The following is a 13,420-nucleotide window of genomic DNA, read 5'->3' as shown; positions in this document are numbered from 1 at the left end:
GCCTGAGGTCTCGCCCGCAGGCCGGTGGCGCGGGGTCAGCTGCTGCGTGCGGTCCAGGACAGGGTCGGTTCCGCCGCGCAGCGCCCAGGCCCAGCTCGTCCAGAGTCTGCGGACAGCGCACGTCCAGGTAACGCGCGCCAAGGGGCCGCGGCTCGGAGCTGGGGGACCCCGGGCCGCCCTCCCCATACGAGTGCGAGCGTGGAGAGCGCGGGCGGGGGCGCGGTCCCGGGGGCCGGGCAGCTGGAGGGGGCGGGAGCGCTGGGCGGGGCCTGCGCTGACCCCGGCGCTGAGTCCCTGGGGCCGCCGGGCGGATGGCGTGGCCGGACGCGGGGGCCCCGGGCCTTCCGGGCGTGACCCAGGGCTCGGGGGCGGGGAGGCCCCTCCGGCGGGGCGGCCCTGGGTGGTCCGGCGGAGGCGGAGGCCGCTCCGAGCCTGTGAGCCCTGGGCGCCTGCGGAGGCGGGGAGAGGGCGGGGTGTGCCGCCCTGGTGGGGACCGCGGGGTCGGAGAGGGGACATTGCCCCCCCGAGGCGAACGTCCAACCGCGGGTCCGGGTCCCCGCCCAAGGCCGCCCCCGCGAGGTGGCCTCGGCCCGGCCGTCCCCGAGGGTGGCTCGGATCCTTTCAACCAGCGCGCTGGAGGCGAAGGGGCTGCGCCATTCCGGGTCAGGCAGCCAACGCGGGACACGCGCGTCTCCGAGCTTGCGGCCCGCGAAACCCGGGTGACCTACCGCGCCGGTGCCCTCAAAGCCCCCACGCCCGGGCCGGTGGCCGCTGCAGCCACTGAGCCACGCCGTCTCCCCGGCCCGATCGGCAGAAGGAGCTGGTCCGTTACTAGAAAAGTCCAGATGCAAAGTCGGGGGTCGTGCTGCCGCTTCCTGCCAGCGCACCGCACCCACCTGGGGCCGCCACCGACCGCACAGGACGCGCCTCCTACCCCCTGTTCTGGCCCGGCCGAGAGCTGGTGCCCCCAGCGGCCGCCCGCCCCCGTCCGCAGACCCCGGGGCCCTTGCTGCTTTGCATTGGGAACAACCGGAGCCAGGCCCGGAGCTGAGGGGGCCAGGGCCCTTGGAGGAAGCATTGGTCTCCAGGCTGAAGAGCAAGGGCCGTGTCACCTGCCGGGAGGGCGGTCTCATCTCTGCAGCCAGGTCAGAGGAAGCAGCGGTGGGGAGACGGAGTGCGCGTTGGGAGGCTCCACGCATCGTAGGTGGAGAGCTGGCTGCCGGCCTGGCCTGCCCTCTCTTCCCCGTCCCACCGTCTCGCTTGGCTCTGGCACCTGCCTGGGAAGACCCAGACCTCCGTCTGCAGTGCCCCTTCCCCCTGGAGGCCCTGCCCTCCGCTCGGGGTCCCCGCATCCTTCCGTGGCCCTCAGAGCATCGCCTGGGGCGCCCGCGGAACTCATCTGTTAGGCCTGGGATGCAGGCAGGCAGAAGTGGGGGTTTAAGTGGAAGCAGTGAGGGTGGGGGCCCGGCCCAAACTGTGCCACCTTCCACCCCCTGCCCCTGGGAGAATAGACATCGCCCACTCGGGCTCACAGTGCCATCCGGGTGAGGACCTCCATGGAGAGCTTCTCTTTGCCAAAGAAAAGGAGTTGCATTAGGTCTGCGAGCAGGCAGGGTGGCCTCTTCCTGGCTCCCCATCCACCAAGGAAGCTTCAAGTTCCTGGGACACAGGTGGGGAACTCCAGCACCCCTGGAGGAAGGAAGACTGAGGTTGGGGGGTGGCATCCAGGCCCTGACTCTGGGGCACGGTGGTCTGTGCAACCGAGACCCTGCCTCAGGCTCCAACAGCGCCTGCTCCTTTCCTCAGGTTGCAGTGACCACCAGGGGAGGTGCCGGGCGTGCAGGCTGCCACAGGAGGGGTGGGGAGGTGGGGAGTCTCTGCGGCAGGGTGGTGGGGGCCTAGGCCAGTCAGCTGAGGACGTGTCGGTGCACTCCCGGGAGGGCGGTATGTGGGTGAGGATCCCCATGCAGAGTGGTGCCCACAAACCCCCCTTCCAGAGTCATCTCTGGTCCACCTTGAAGTCCCCAGGAAAATGACCTCGTCCTCCGCGGGTGTGAGCCACTAGGCCTGAGAGGATGCTGGGACGGAGCTTTCAGAGAGGGAGGTGTCAGGATGGTTTGAGTGTCACCAGGTATTAATTAAGCACTTGCTGTGTGCCAGGCACTTTCCCACACAGGATGGAGCTGGGCCATCCTCACAGCTCCTGCCCTGGAGACGCTGGCCTTGTGGAGGGAGGCGGGCAGCAGGTAACTCCAAAAGCACCTCTCAGAGGCGGGGACTGCAGGAAGGATGGTCTGGGAAAGCATCTTTGGTGTCATTTAAGCTGAGCCCTGAAGCTTCTGATCTCCTGCAGGGAGAGGCCAGCGTGTTCCCTGGGGAAGCTAGAGCAGAGTGTCTGATGACAAGAGATGGACCCGGGGGTGGAGAGTGGAGGGGCAGCCATCAGAGCCACCTCTGAGTCCACCAGATGGGCCCATGTCCTCATCCAGGGGGGACCTGCACACACACCCTCCTCCACTGTCTCCCATCCCTAGCCCTTCACCTGGGGCCGGCTCCGCCGTGTCTGCATGGCCCCACCCACCCTGACCTCACCACCTGCTAGTGGGCCTTGCAGTTTCAGGGGGAGTGTACATTTCAAGTATACCCTGATGGGGGAATCTGGACCAGGGCTGTCCCCTGGGCGGTGAGTGCCAGGCGTGGAGAGCTGGTGTAGATGACATTTGTGGCTCCACATGCCCTGGCCTGGGCGCCAAGGACAGCCGCAGAGAAGAATGTGGGTGGACAGGCTCTGCTGCCCATGAGATGGTGCAGGGATGGCCTGGGGGATGCTTCCAGATGAGAGACCACCCCACCCTACCCGTGGCTCCTAGGGATGGCAACCCGGGAGGCGCGTGTGTTCGTGTGTGTGTGTGTGGTGTATGTGTGAAGATATAGGTGTGTGGTATGTGTTTGTATGGCATGTAATGTGTGGTATGTGTATGGGATGTATGTGTGGGGTGTGTTTATGTTGTGTGTGGTGCATGTATAGTGTGTATGGTGCATGTATAGTGTGTATGGTGTGTGTATGGTGTGTGGTGTGTATGTGTATGATGTGTGTGATGTATGTGTGTGGGGTGTGTGTATGGTGTGTGGTGTGTGTGTGCGTGTGTATGTATGTGTGTGGTGTGTGTGTATGGTGTGTGGTGTGTGTGTGGTGTGTGGTGTGTATGCGTACGATGTGTGTGATGTATGTGTGTGGGGTGTGTGTATGGTGTGTGGTGTGTGTGCGCGTGTGTATGATGTATGTGTGTGGTGTGTGTGTATGGTGTGTGGTGTGTGTGCGTGTGTGTTTGGTGTGTGGTGTATGTGTGCAGGGTGTGGGTGTGTTTGTGTGTGATGTGTGGTGTGCATGTGTATGATGTGTGTGCGTGGGGGGTGTGTGTTGGGCCCAGGGCACGAGGAGGAAGCAGGGCTGCCCAGGGAAATGCCACCCTGGAGAGGCCCCTGTCCCTCCCTGTCCGTCCTTCCCTGTGCCCCTCCGTCCCTCCCTGCCCGTCCTCCCCGTCCCCCTCCATCCACCCCCAACCCGGCCCTCCTCCTGCGGCAGGCAGCCCATCTTTTGTGCGGCCTCTGAGAAGCACAGGGAGGGCCCGGCGGGCGTGAACCCGCTGGCAGCCGGTGTGTGCACAGCCTTGGCCCGGGCCTCCCAGCCCCTGCATCCCGAGCACCCGTGGGGCAGTTGGCAGTGTCCTGGCACGGCCTGGGAGATTAATTGGTGCTTTTAATGACGGCTGGTCTGGCAGAGACAGAGTGACTGCAGGCTGGGCCGGCGCAGGCTGTGAGCAGAGGCTGGGAAAGGCCCCGCCCCCGGACGGGTCTCCAGGGGAGAGGAGGGGTTCGCAGGACCCCTCTCAAGACCCCCTTCGGGAGTCAGCTTCTTGGCCACGCACACTTGGAGCTCTGGGCTGGGTTGCAGCTCCCTGTACTTCACTGTCTCGGGTGCTGACAGTGCCAGCTGGGGCACGAGTTCCGGTTTGGGTCAAGGCTGGCCTGTTGGCTGGGGTGGCGTCTGCCTGAGAACTGGCCTTGTCTGTGCCTTAAGCTTCCTGGCGCTCACAGGGCAGTGGAAAACCACTCAGTGAGTCTTTCTTGGCACCCTGCAGGAGCAGTGCTTTCTGGGCCTCTGTGGCCAGAGCTGGCCCTGCTGCAGCTCACTTCTGCCTGCAGCCCAGACGTCCTCCTGGTCCTCCTGATGCCCCCGACCTCCATGGAGGACGAGCATTTCCAGCCCAGCCCTCCCCGTCTTCACCTCGCACTGCCCTGACACACTGGGAGCCTCCTGATCCGTGAACCCGCGCTGGCGGGAGTAGCTACTGACCGCTGGGGACCCCTGCCCAGGCTGTTCGCATGTGGAAAGGATTCAGGGAGCAGGCGATGCCCAAAGCGTGGAGACCAGCACTGCTCTCTCCCCAGCGACAGGTGCACGCCCAGATCACGGATGTGTCGGGAACAGCTGTGCTCCTGCTGCTCAGCGTCCGTCACTCCAGGCTGGGAGCGGGTCCCCAAGCTTCCGGCTGGGCCTATCCGTCTCCACTCTCAGTGTGGGGGTGGGGGGCGCCAACAGCACGCATTTGCTCTCTGCACTTCTCGTCTGATAATGGGCAGAGGGTCCTTCTGCAGCCCCAAAACATCCCTAGGCAGGAGCCCTGGGGCCCCAAGCAGCCAGGGAGGTGAGCACCAAGGACCTCCCAGAGAGCGTCACCTTCCGCCGAGGGAGGCCCAGCCTGGGGGTGGTGTCTGAGACTTGGAATCAACGCTTCCGTTGGTGGCAGTAAATCCTGTCCCTAACCCTGCAGTATAGCTGTGCCGTGTACAGGAGGGTGCTGTCTGACGCCAGACACCTGGACTACAGATCGCAGCCCGATTCCTGGTCATTGCTCCACTGAACCCCAGACCCCAGCCTCATTCTGGGCCCTCATCCCCTAGATCCAGGGACCCCAGCCCCATTTCAGCCCTTGGGCCCTTGTAGGATGCGAGGCCCTGGGCCCCAGCCCCCAGCCCATCCGTGGCCCAGGCACTGGGGGGCTGAGGTCCTCTGAGAAGGGACACAGGGCCTGGGGGGCTGTCTCAGCCCATCAGCAGGAGAGGACTGACTCCAGAAAAATCAGCGTTTGTACCCACTCAGGCTGCCAAGACCTGTGTCCGTCCTTCCAAGCTCAACCTTCAGAGTTCATGAGGCCCCTTGCCCAGAATGTCCACAGAGTTCATGAGGCCCCTTGAATGTCCACAGAGTTCATGAGGCTCCTTGCCTGGAATATCCACGTTTGAAACCTCCCAACACCGAGCCCCATTTCAAGTATAACCAGGAGGGAAAATGGTGCTTGAAATAAGCATGCCGCAAAGGAAAACCTGCTTTCTCGAAATGGGCCCTGGCCGCCCAGGCCCTGACCTCCCCGGCCAGGATGGAACGTTCCAGAGACCCATTAGTGCCAAAGGCAAATGAAAACACACCCTGTGAAAATGTCTCTGCTGTCTCCCAAGTATTTATTTTTCTGAGCGTGGGGAAGGAAGGCTTAATTAAGATGCCCTCAGGCGGGTACGGGGGCAAAGTGGGAGCAGGGAGCGTGCTTCCTCTGTGGCCTTGGTTCAGACAACAGCCTTCAGCAAAGCTTTGCTCTAGAGGCTCATAGGAAGGGACAGAGGGCACAGGCCCAGCTCAGCCTTTCCCCTGCCTTTCTTGGGGCCTGGGCATGGACAGCACCGCCCGGCGACACACAACGGTGGGCTCTGAGGCTGTTTGTTACGCAGCATTAATGTGGCCGTCGGTGACCGCTACACTGACTGATAACTGCACTGTGGGTAGAGCTCACCCCGCAGGGCTCTGGTTTGTGGCCTCTGGGCCAGGCAACTCTCAAGGCTTCTTCCAGTGCAGAATATGATTCCTAGAGAAAAAAAAAAATTACACATTCGTTTCCTAACATAGGGCCCTGCAACCAGAGAACACCACCACATTGGGAGCTGTGCTTTCCACTCTGTCTAGAAACCATGGCTTGCCAGCTTGCAGGGTCACATGGAGCCGCATCTCCTTCTGGGGTGCAGGGGTGGGAACACTCGTGACCTGTAGCCGAGGGTGCAGGGAGAGGACAGGGTGAGCCAAGCAGAACAGCCGTCTGTGAGTCATCGTCCCAGGACAACCAGCAAATGGCACAACACCTGCTCTCTCAGCCCCCACCCGCACCTGCCAGCCTCACGTGGGGGGTGGGGGGGTTGGCCGCTGGACAGTCACAGCAGGATCTGCCCAAACTGACCACCCTTCCAGGAGGAGGCAACAGATGTTAGCATCGATGGGTCCTGGGCCCCCCTTCCATACGCAGACTTCAGGACGTGAAAAATTGGGGTAAATGAAGGGTGCACGATTAGCTTCGGGCCCACACTGGCTTCCTGCGGGTGCCAGAGACAGCTGCCACCGCATGCCAGGGACAATGGCCCCGAGGAGGCGGGAGCTGCCAGGCCGGGGTGCTGGGGGACAGCTGGACGAGGTGCCGACAGGGGCTCATTCCTCCCTGAAGCCGGCCCGCAGCTGCTGGGAGCGTGGCCAGCCACGGGCTTGTGTGTGCCTGGGTCCTGGGGGCTGTGCTGGCACAGGCCGGGACGGCGGGGACAGGGTCCCACCTAGGGCAGGCTGGTCGGTCTCCGGGGAGGCAGCCCAGTCTTCAGCCTGCGCGCTCTTGGGGAGTCCCTCCCTTCCTCCCCATTCTCCTCGTCTTCTCAGCGTCTTCTCCCCCAGCACCGGGCAGCCCTGGGGTGGCCGAGCCTCATCTCCACTCCCTCAGGCCTCTCCTGGGTCAGCCTGGCTTTTTCTCTTAGAGTTCTTGCTTGACAGGGCACTCTCAGGACGCCCTCCTCCTCCTCCCGCCTCGGGTTGGTGTGAGGCGCTCAGGGCAGGGCCCACGTGCCTGTGGTGACAGGACACTGAGCTGCAGGGTGAAAGGACCACACCTGGCCGATCTCCTGGCCGCTGCAGCTCACTCTGGGTTTGCAGAGAAGCCTGTTTTTAAGTGAAGTGCCTTCTTAGAGAATAAGACACACCTGTATCTAAATGTTATTTTTAAACTGCTAGATGCGCCTTAATATAGACAAAGAAGTAAGGTGAGTGTAAATGACATGATGTATTCCGACAGGTGACAGCGCCTTCCGGGCGATTCTGAAACACCAGTGCAGGGCTGTCTGTTGTTCTTTTGTTTTCATTTTACTTTTTTTTTTTTTTTGAGACAGAGTCTCGCTCTGTCGCCCAGGCTGGAGTGCAGTGGCGCGATCTCGGCTCACTGCAAGCTCTAGCCCCCGGGTTCACGTCATTCTCCTGCCTCAGCCTCCCGAGTAGCTGGGACTACAGGCGCCCGCCACCACGCCCGGCTAATTTTGTTGTTGTTGTTTTTGTATTTTTAGTAGAGACGGGGTTTCACCGTGTTAGCCAGGATGGTCTCGATCTCCTGACCTCGTGATCCACCCGCCTCGGCCTCCCAAAGTGCTGGGATTACAGGCGTAAGCCCCAGTGCCCGGCCTCATTTTACTTTTCTAAAATTCGAGGCGAAATTCACATAGCATGAAATAAGCCACTTTCCAGTGAACGACTCGGTGTTTAGCACCTCACAGTGCTGGGCAGCCATCGCCTAGTTCCAGAAGATTCTCATCAGCCCAAAAGGAAACGTCCTACCCCCGGACCACTGGCTCCCCACTCCCCGTCCCCAGACCTGGACCACAGAGCTCCCTCCTTTCCCCGTGGCTTTGCCCGCCCCAGACATTTCATGTAAATGGGCTCACGCAACTCATGACCTCCGCGTCTGTCCTGTCCCACTGAGCTTGATGTTCTGAGGTTCATCTGTGTTGTAGCACGTGTCAGAACTGGATTCCTTTTTATTTTATGTTTTATTTTAGTGAGACAGAGTCTCGCTCTGTGGCCCAGGCTGGAGTGCAGTGGCGCGATCTAGGCTCACTGCAACCTCCACCTCCCGGGTTCAAGCGATTCTCCTGTCACAGTCTCCCGAGTAGCTGGGATTACAGGTGCCCGCCACCACGCCTGGCTAATTTTTTTGTATTTTTAGTAGAGGCGGGGTTTCACCATGTTGGCCAGGCTGGTCTTGAACTCCTGACCTCAGGTGATCCACCTGCCTCGGCCTCCCAAAGTGCTGGGATGACAGGCGCCCGGCTCCTGGATTCTTTTTGATGGCTGAATCATAACCCAGTGCACTTTTGATTAAATTCCGGCTGAAATGGGCACGAACAGAGCTGCTGGTTCACCTCTCCCCGGCTCAAGCCCTGCCCCCGGTGACCTGCTCTGGAGCCATTCTGGGCAGTGGATGGGACCCCTGCGGTCAGCATCTCAAGAGAGCAGACCCTGAGGGAAACTTGAGCTCAGAGAGAACAGGAGCTCCCAGCAGACCCTTCCGCTGACTGCTCCCACCCTGGGCAAACGCAGAGCCGGAGCCCGGAGCGCTGGAAGCTGGAACAAGAGGCCCTTTTCTGCTCTGCACAATGCCCCATTGTGCCCTTCGCGGGGAGAACAGCTCGGCCCAGCGAGGGGAAGCTGTGCACAAAGCCTCCTTGTGAGGGCAGCCCCACCTGAGGACAGTGCAGGGCCACACCTGACGCAGGGCAGTCCCTCTCGCCGTCCGTCCCCTAGCAGGCCTGGCACCCAGACAGGGCCCGCTCTGCAGGCGTGGTCCCAGGGTGTGGGGCTCCCTGTTCCCCACAGAGGAGGGGAACAGTGTGGGCTGTGCCGGCCCTTCCTAAGCTGGCCCCCAGGTCACGAGGAGAGGTACGGGTCGTGGGCTCTGTGGAGGGACTTGGGTGCCGGGCGCCAGCCAGGGCCGATGCCTCCTGCGATCCCCAAGGCTCTGAGCCCTCAGGCACACACCACGCTCCTGGAGGCTGGACCAGCATGCGGAGGATGTTTGCGTGTTCGTACCCGTTGCAACATCTTTAACAGGGTCCCATTTCACAGCTGGGCTCCTAAGTGGGGTTTCATAGAAAAGAAATGGAAACTAAAAATGAATTAAACCATAAGATGTACACCTATGCTACGACCCCAGCAACACAGGGAAGGTGGAGGCTGAGAGGAAGCTCGGGCCACTGCTGGTCAGGCCTGGATTTGGGGGCCCGATGTCCACAGTCAGTCCCTGCCCACACAAGGCTCACACTGCAGGTGGTGAAGATATAATGAAACAGGTAATTAAACAAGCAATAAAGATGGGTCATTTGACCAACCCAGTGGCGATAATTGATACGCCAAAACACTAGGAACGCTAGAGAGGCAAAAGAGAAGAATACATGAAAACAAAAACAAAAAACCAGGACAAATATTTCCAATATACACAAAAGAACAGGATTTTTCATACGTAAAGAGCTCTGACAAATGAATAAGGAGAAATCTGCACTTCCACCTAAGTGCCCCATAGTTTATTCAATAACCCCTAGATCTCCAATGCCTACTCTAGCCTCACGCCCTTTCTTTCCTCTAAGGAATGCCTGTGACCCCAGCCCTTCCTAGCACCCACTTCGGATCAGCCCCCAGAACCCCGCTGCAGTCATCAGAGTGTAGAGTGCTGGCGTCCTCCTTCACGTTCTGTTTGGGGCATTGGGCAGTTAGCCCTTCCCTCCTGAGTCCTGAGTCCCCCTCTTCCCCCACAGCTTGAAGTCCAGTCCCAAGGGCTGGCAGGAGCTGGGTTGTGCAAAGGCGGAAGGGTGCTCAGGCTGGGAGAAAGGGGAGGGTCCCCCGAGCATTCCAGGCACAGCCCTGCCTACTCTGTCCCTTGCTGGCTGCGACGATCGCCCTAGCACCCTCCTCCGCAGAGAGTGAGTGTCAGCTGTGAGGCAGGGGCACGCAGTGGTAGCACCGCCAGGGTCTCTGCAGCCCACCTTCCCCAGGACCAGAGCTGGGAAGGCGCCTGGCTGGGGGAGGGCACCTGGCCTCTGCAACTCGGACTGACGGAAGGCACGCGTGCATGCCTGCCCCAGTGAGTTCGGGTCGGGCGACACGCACCATCTCCCAGGTACCCGGCCCCGCGCCCTACCCGCAGCAGCGCCTAGCGAGAACTGCGAAGGAGGCAGGCTCCGGGCACCCGCTCCCGCGCGTGGGCGGGGCCGGCTGGAGGGGGCGGGGCCTCCGGGACTGTGAGCGGGGCCTCCCGGGGTGTGGGTGGGGCCTTCGGCTGTGGGCAGGGCCGGCCAGGGAGAGGCGGGGCCTCCGAGAATGGGCGGAGCCTCCGGGAGTGCGCCCTCCCCGCACATGCGCCCTGACAGCCCAACAATGGCGGCGCCCGCGGAGTCGCTGAGGAGGCGGAAGACTGGGTACTCGGACCCGGAGCCTGAGTCGCCGCCCGCGCCGGGGCGTGACCCCGCAGGCTCTCCGGCCCATCTCCACACGGGCACCTTCTGGCTGACCCGGATCGTGCTCCTGAAGGCCCTAGCCTTCGTGTACTGTGAGTGCCGGGCGGGCCCGGGACATCCGCCAGTGTCACCTCCGCGCACCACGACCCCCGCGCTCCCTCGAGACTCCTCCGCGCGGTCTCGCGGCCGCGGCGCCCCCACGCAGCCCTCCTTCCTGCTGGGGCCCGGGCGAGGCGGGGCGGGCAGGGCAGGACAAGGCTTGCTGGCGACAGCGCACCCGGCCCTACCCCTGTCGCCGCCTCGAGCCTCCGGCCTGGGCTCCTGGGCTCCCGGCTCCACCCGCAGCCCCGAAGTTGCACGGCCGCGCCCGCCAGGACCGGCTCAGGGCTATGCGAGGCGGGGCCGGCCCGGGCCCTGGCCCAGGAGTTCCCAGGAGAGCTGGGCAGGTGGAGGGTCACCCGTCCGTGGGCAGGTCGGGGGTCTGCGTCCTGGCTGCGGGGCGGGGGGCGGCCTGGAGAGGCGAGGCGCTCCTGCTGCCCGCGGCACAGCGCTGTGCTGACGGTGAAGGTTCCCACTGTAACTGGACGCCCGCACGCCACATCCCTGCCGCGTGCGGCCCCTGCCAAAATCCGAGGAGCCGGCCCGGGAGCCTCCTTCGCGTCTCCCAGGGGCTGAGGGAAGGTGACTGGCTGGTGGCCAGACTGGCGTTTCTCCTTTAGTGTTCTCGACTAGCTCAGTCTGCGTTCGGGAAGATTCCCAGGGGAGGTCTGGGGGCAGCTCCGGAACCTCATCTGCAAGTGAAGCCTGCGCCTCACTGTGGGATGTGGTTGGCCGGGTCCACTGGCGGAGACCCTTCACCCCACAGCTGTGCGGGGCCCGCGTGCGCAGCCTACAGAGCAGAGCTCTGAGAAAAGTCAGTTCACGCTCAAAACCTCTGGATCCCCTGGCCAGGGGCAGCTGGCGATTCCAACTCCCTCTCTCCCCAGTCCCTACAACCCAGAACTGGTTTGGAAGAGAACGGTCATGTGATCACACGGATACATGTTTCATAAGCCCAACGTGTCAGTAGCAACCAAGCCCAAACTGAGGCTCTCAAATGAGTATGGAAGTGAGGGGAGCCTGCCAGGCCGAGATGCAGCCAGCGGGGCGCGTGGGCAGTCACCCTCCCAGAGGGCTCCGGAGCTGCTGGCCCCGGGCGTTGCCCACGCGTTGGTTGTAGGCCGTGGGCATTGGACGTCTCCCTCTCCTTCCATCGTCTTCTTCCCTCACGCGTGGAAGGAAAGGGTCAGGTTGCAGAAGTTCTTCTTTGCACAGTTTTTGTCCCACACACGTCGCGGGAAGTTTGGTAGCCTGGCTGTGCTGGAGTGATGCTCAGTTCGACGTTTTGTGTGACATTTGTGTGATACTTTCCACCTCCTGGTGCAAAGTGATGAGACGTGCTCATCACTACAAGGTTTCCTGTGGGATTGCAGCATCGGCTTCAACTGGGTCTGTGTGTCTCTCTCTCTTTCTTTAAAGCAGCTATTTTATTTTATTTATTTATTTTTTTCGAGATGGAGTCTCACTCTGTTGCCCAGGCTGGAGCGCAATGGCACCATGTCGGCCCACTGCAACCTCCGTCTCCTGGGTTCAAGCGATTCTCCTGCCTCAGCCTTCCAAGTAGCTGGGATTACAGGTACGCACCACCACGCCTGGCTAATTTTTAAAAATATTTTTAGTAGAGACGGGGTTTCACCATGTTGGCCAGGCTGGTCTCGAACTTCTGACCTCAGGGCCTCCCAAAGTGCTGGGATTACAAGCGTGAGCCACCATGCCCGGCCTGCAATTATTTTAAAAAGTAGTTCTTCCCAGGTTGCTTTTCCCTCCACAGTATTAAACAGTCATTTTAAATGTTGGTGCTGTCACTTAGCAAACGATGAAGTAGAGATAAAGTGAAGCTGTGAGGTTCTAATAGGCCTTCCACAGGGGAGCCCGAGATACAGCAGGAAGTCCCAGCGGCCTTGCCTCCGGAGCACAGCTTCATAAAACCAGCTCAGACTCTTTCAAACGAGCTGAGGCTCCTTTGATCTCCGCAGGGATTCTCTGTTCAATTCAGAAGGAACTGCTTTTAAGCCACTGGGTCAAGCGGATATTTTAAGCCTGGTGCCCAGCATTGAACATTTCTCCTTGACATATGCACGTTCTTCTGTCTTGTGAGTACATTTGGGGTAGAATCAGTGTTTTTCTGCTGTATCAAGGAACCAGTTTCCCATCTTTCAGGGACATGGTTTTCTGGCTGAGCTGGCCCAGGGCAAGCAAGCAGTCATCCTGCATTTATCTCCTTCTAGAAAGTTCTGGATTTTACTGGGACTGTGCGCTACTCCCTGTTCCTCAGAATCCCAGGGTTTTTCCAAGTTGCCATAGGGGCTCTCCAAATATTTCACTTGATACTGAATTTTACAATGTTTATAGCTATTGAAACACTTGTAATTAAACACATAACCAAATGTATTCTGTGGAAACTCCCCTTGTTAAAAGGCATTGAACTGAGGGAGGCTTACCCTTAGGCAGATTGTCTCAGCAGACATGTAGTAAAGATGTACAGATCAGGAGAACACAGAAACGCCTGCCCTGTCGGGGAAGCTTCGAAGCCAGACCTGGAGAGGCCGGCTGCCACCGACAGGCCTCTGCATTCAACCTGACTTTGCATCCGTCCTGGGGCTGGCTCCTTCCCACCGCGGGCCTGGGAGTTTCCATGTGCTGCCACCGAGGTGTGTAGGTGCTAGGGGTGTGCTCACTGCACACAGACGTGCATACCGCGGGCGTCCTGGGGTGTCAGGCATGCCCTGCTGTGCTGTGGGAGCCGGAGTGTGTTAGCGGAAAGCGGCATTTTCACAGGGCTCGGAGTTGAAGACCCACCTGTCGTCCTGACGTGTGGACTCGGGTCCCTAGTGTGATTACTGCGTTGAGCAGATGCTGAAGTAGCACCCTGCCTGGTGCTGACCTCCTGGTGACAATGCCACTACCCCCAGTGGACAGCGAGGAAGCAGGGTCAGCCACTGGCCCGGCTGTGCAG

At 60.9% G+C, this 13,420-nt stretch overlaps 2 protein-coding genes across 19 annotated transcripts in view; both read left to right on the top strand.

Moving 5' to 3' along the window:
* The first annotated feature begins 7 nt into the window (after positions 1-7).
* Positions 8-13,420, top strand: part of LMF1 (lipase maturation factor 1) — a 132,514-nt gene continuing 119,101 nt past the window's right edge. For 7 of the 11 annotated variants that reach the window (XR_010152526.1, XR_010152527.1, XR_010152528.1 and 4 more), the window contains exon 1: positions 10,223-10,457. Coding sequence is in view for 5 of the 11 variants with exons in the window: in XM_024349686.3 (XP_024205454.3) it covers positions 10,229-10,457 (229 nt within the window). In the remaining 6 variants the exon portion in view is untranslated. Of the gene's footprint in view, positions 128-10,222; positions 10,458-11,602; positions 12,041-13,420 lie in introns of those variants that run through there. The other 4 variants (XM_024349687.3, XM_063797583.1, XM_063797582.1 and 1 more) reach the window with 4 other exon arrangements.
* LOC100612831 (collagen alpha-1(VII) chain-like) lies at positions 134-5,504 on the top strand. 8 transcript variants are annotated; one of them, XM_054668617.1, is made up of 4 exons: positions 134-1,670; positions 2,161-2,246; positions 4,143-4,458; positions 5,270-5,504. In XM_054668617.1, exon 1 carries the CDS (start codon positions 312-314, stop codon positions 1,404-1,406), a length of 1,095 nt encoding a protein of 364 aa, XP_054524592.1. In that variant the 5' UTR covers positions 134-311; the 3' UTR covers positions 1,407-1,670; positions 2,161-2,246; positions 4,143-4,458; positions 5,270-5,504. The 8 variants fall into 8 exon arrangements, with proteins under 8 accessions (XP_054524592.1, XP_016784604.1, XP_054524588.1 ...); XM_016929115.3 differs by lacking the exon at positions 2,161-2,246 and having other exon boundaries at positions 4,143-5,504; XM_054668613.1 differs by having other exon boundaries at positions 2,161-5,504.

This window comes from Pan troglodytes, chromosome 18 (assembly GCF_028858775.2).
Source record: "Pan troglodytes isolate AG18354 chromosome 18, NHGRI_mPanTro3-v2.0_pri, whole genome shotgun sequence".
Taxonomy (NCBI): Eukaryota; Metazoa; Chordata; class Mammalia; order Primates; family Hominidae; genus Pan; species Pan troglodytes.
This window is presented reverse-complemented; position numbering and strand designations above follow the sequence as displayed.

Coding starts and splice junctions, on each gene's coding strand:
- LOC100612831 (XM_016929115.3), top strand. CDS start 312: ATGGCGTGGCCGGACGCGGGGGCCCCGGGCCTTCCGGGCGTGACCCAG.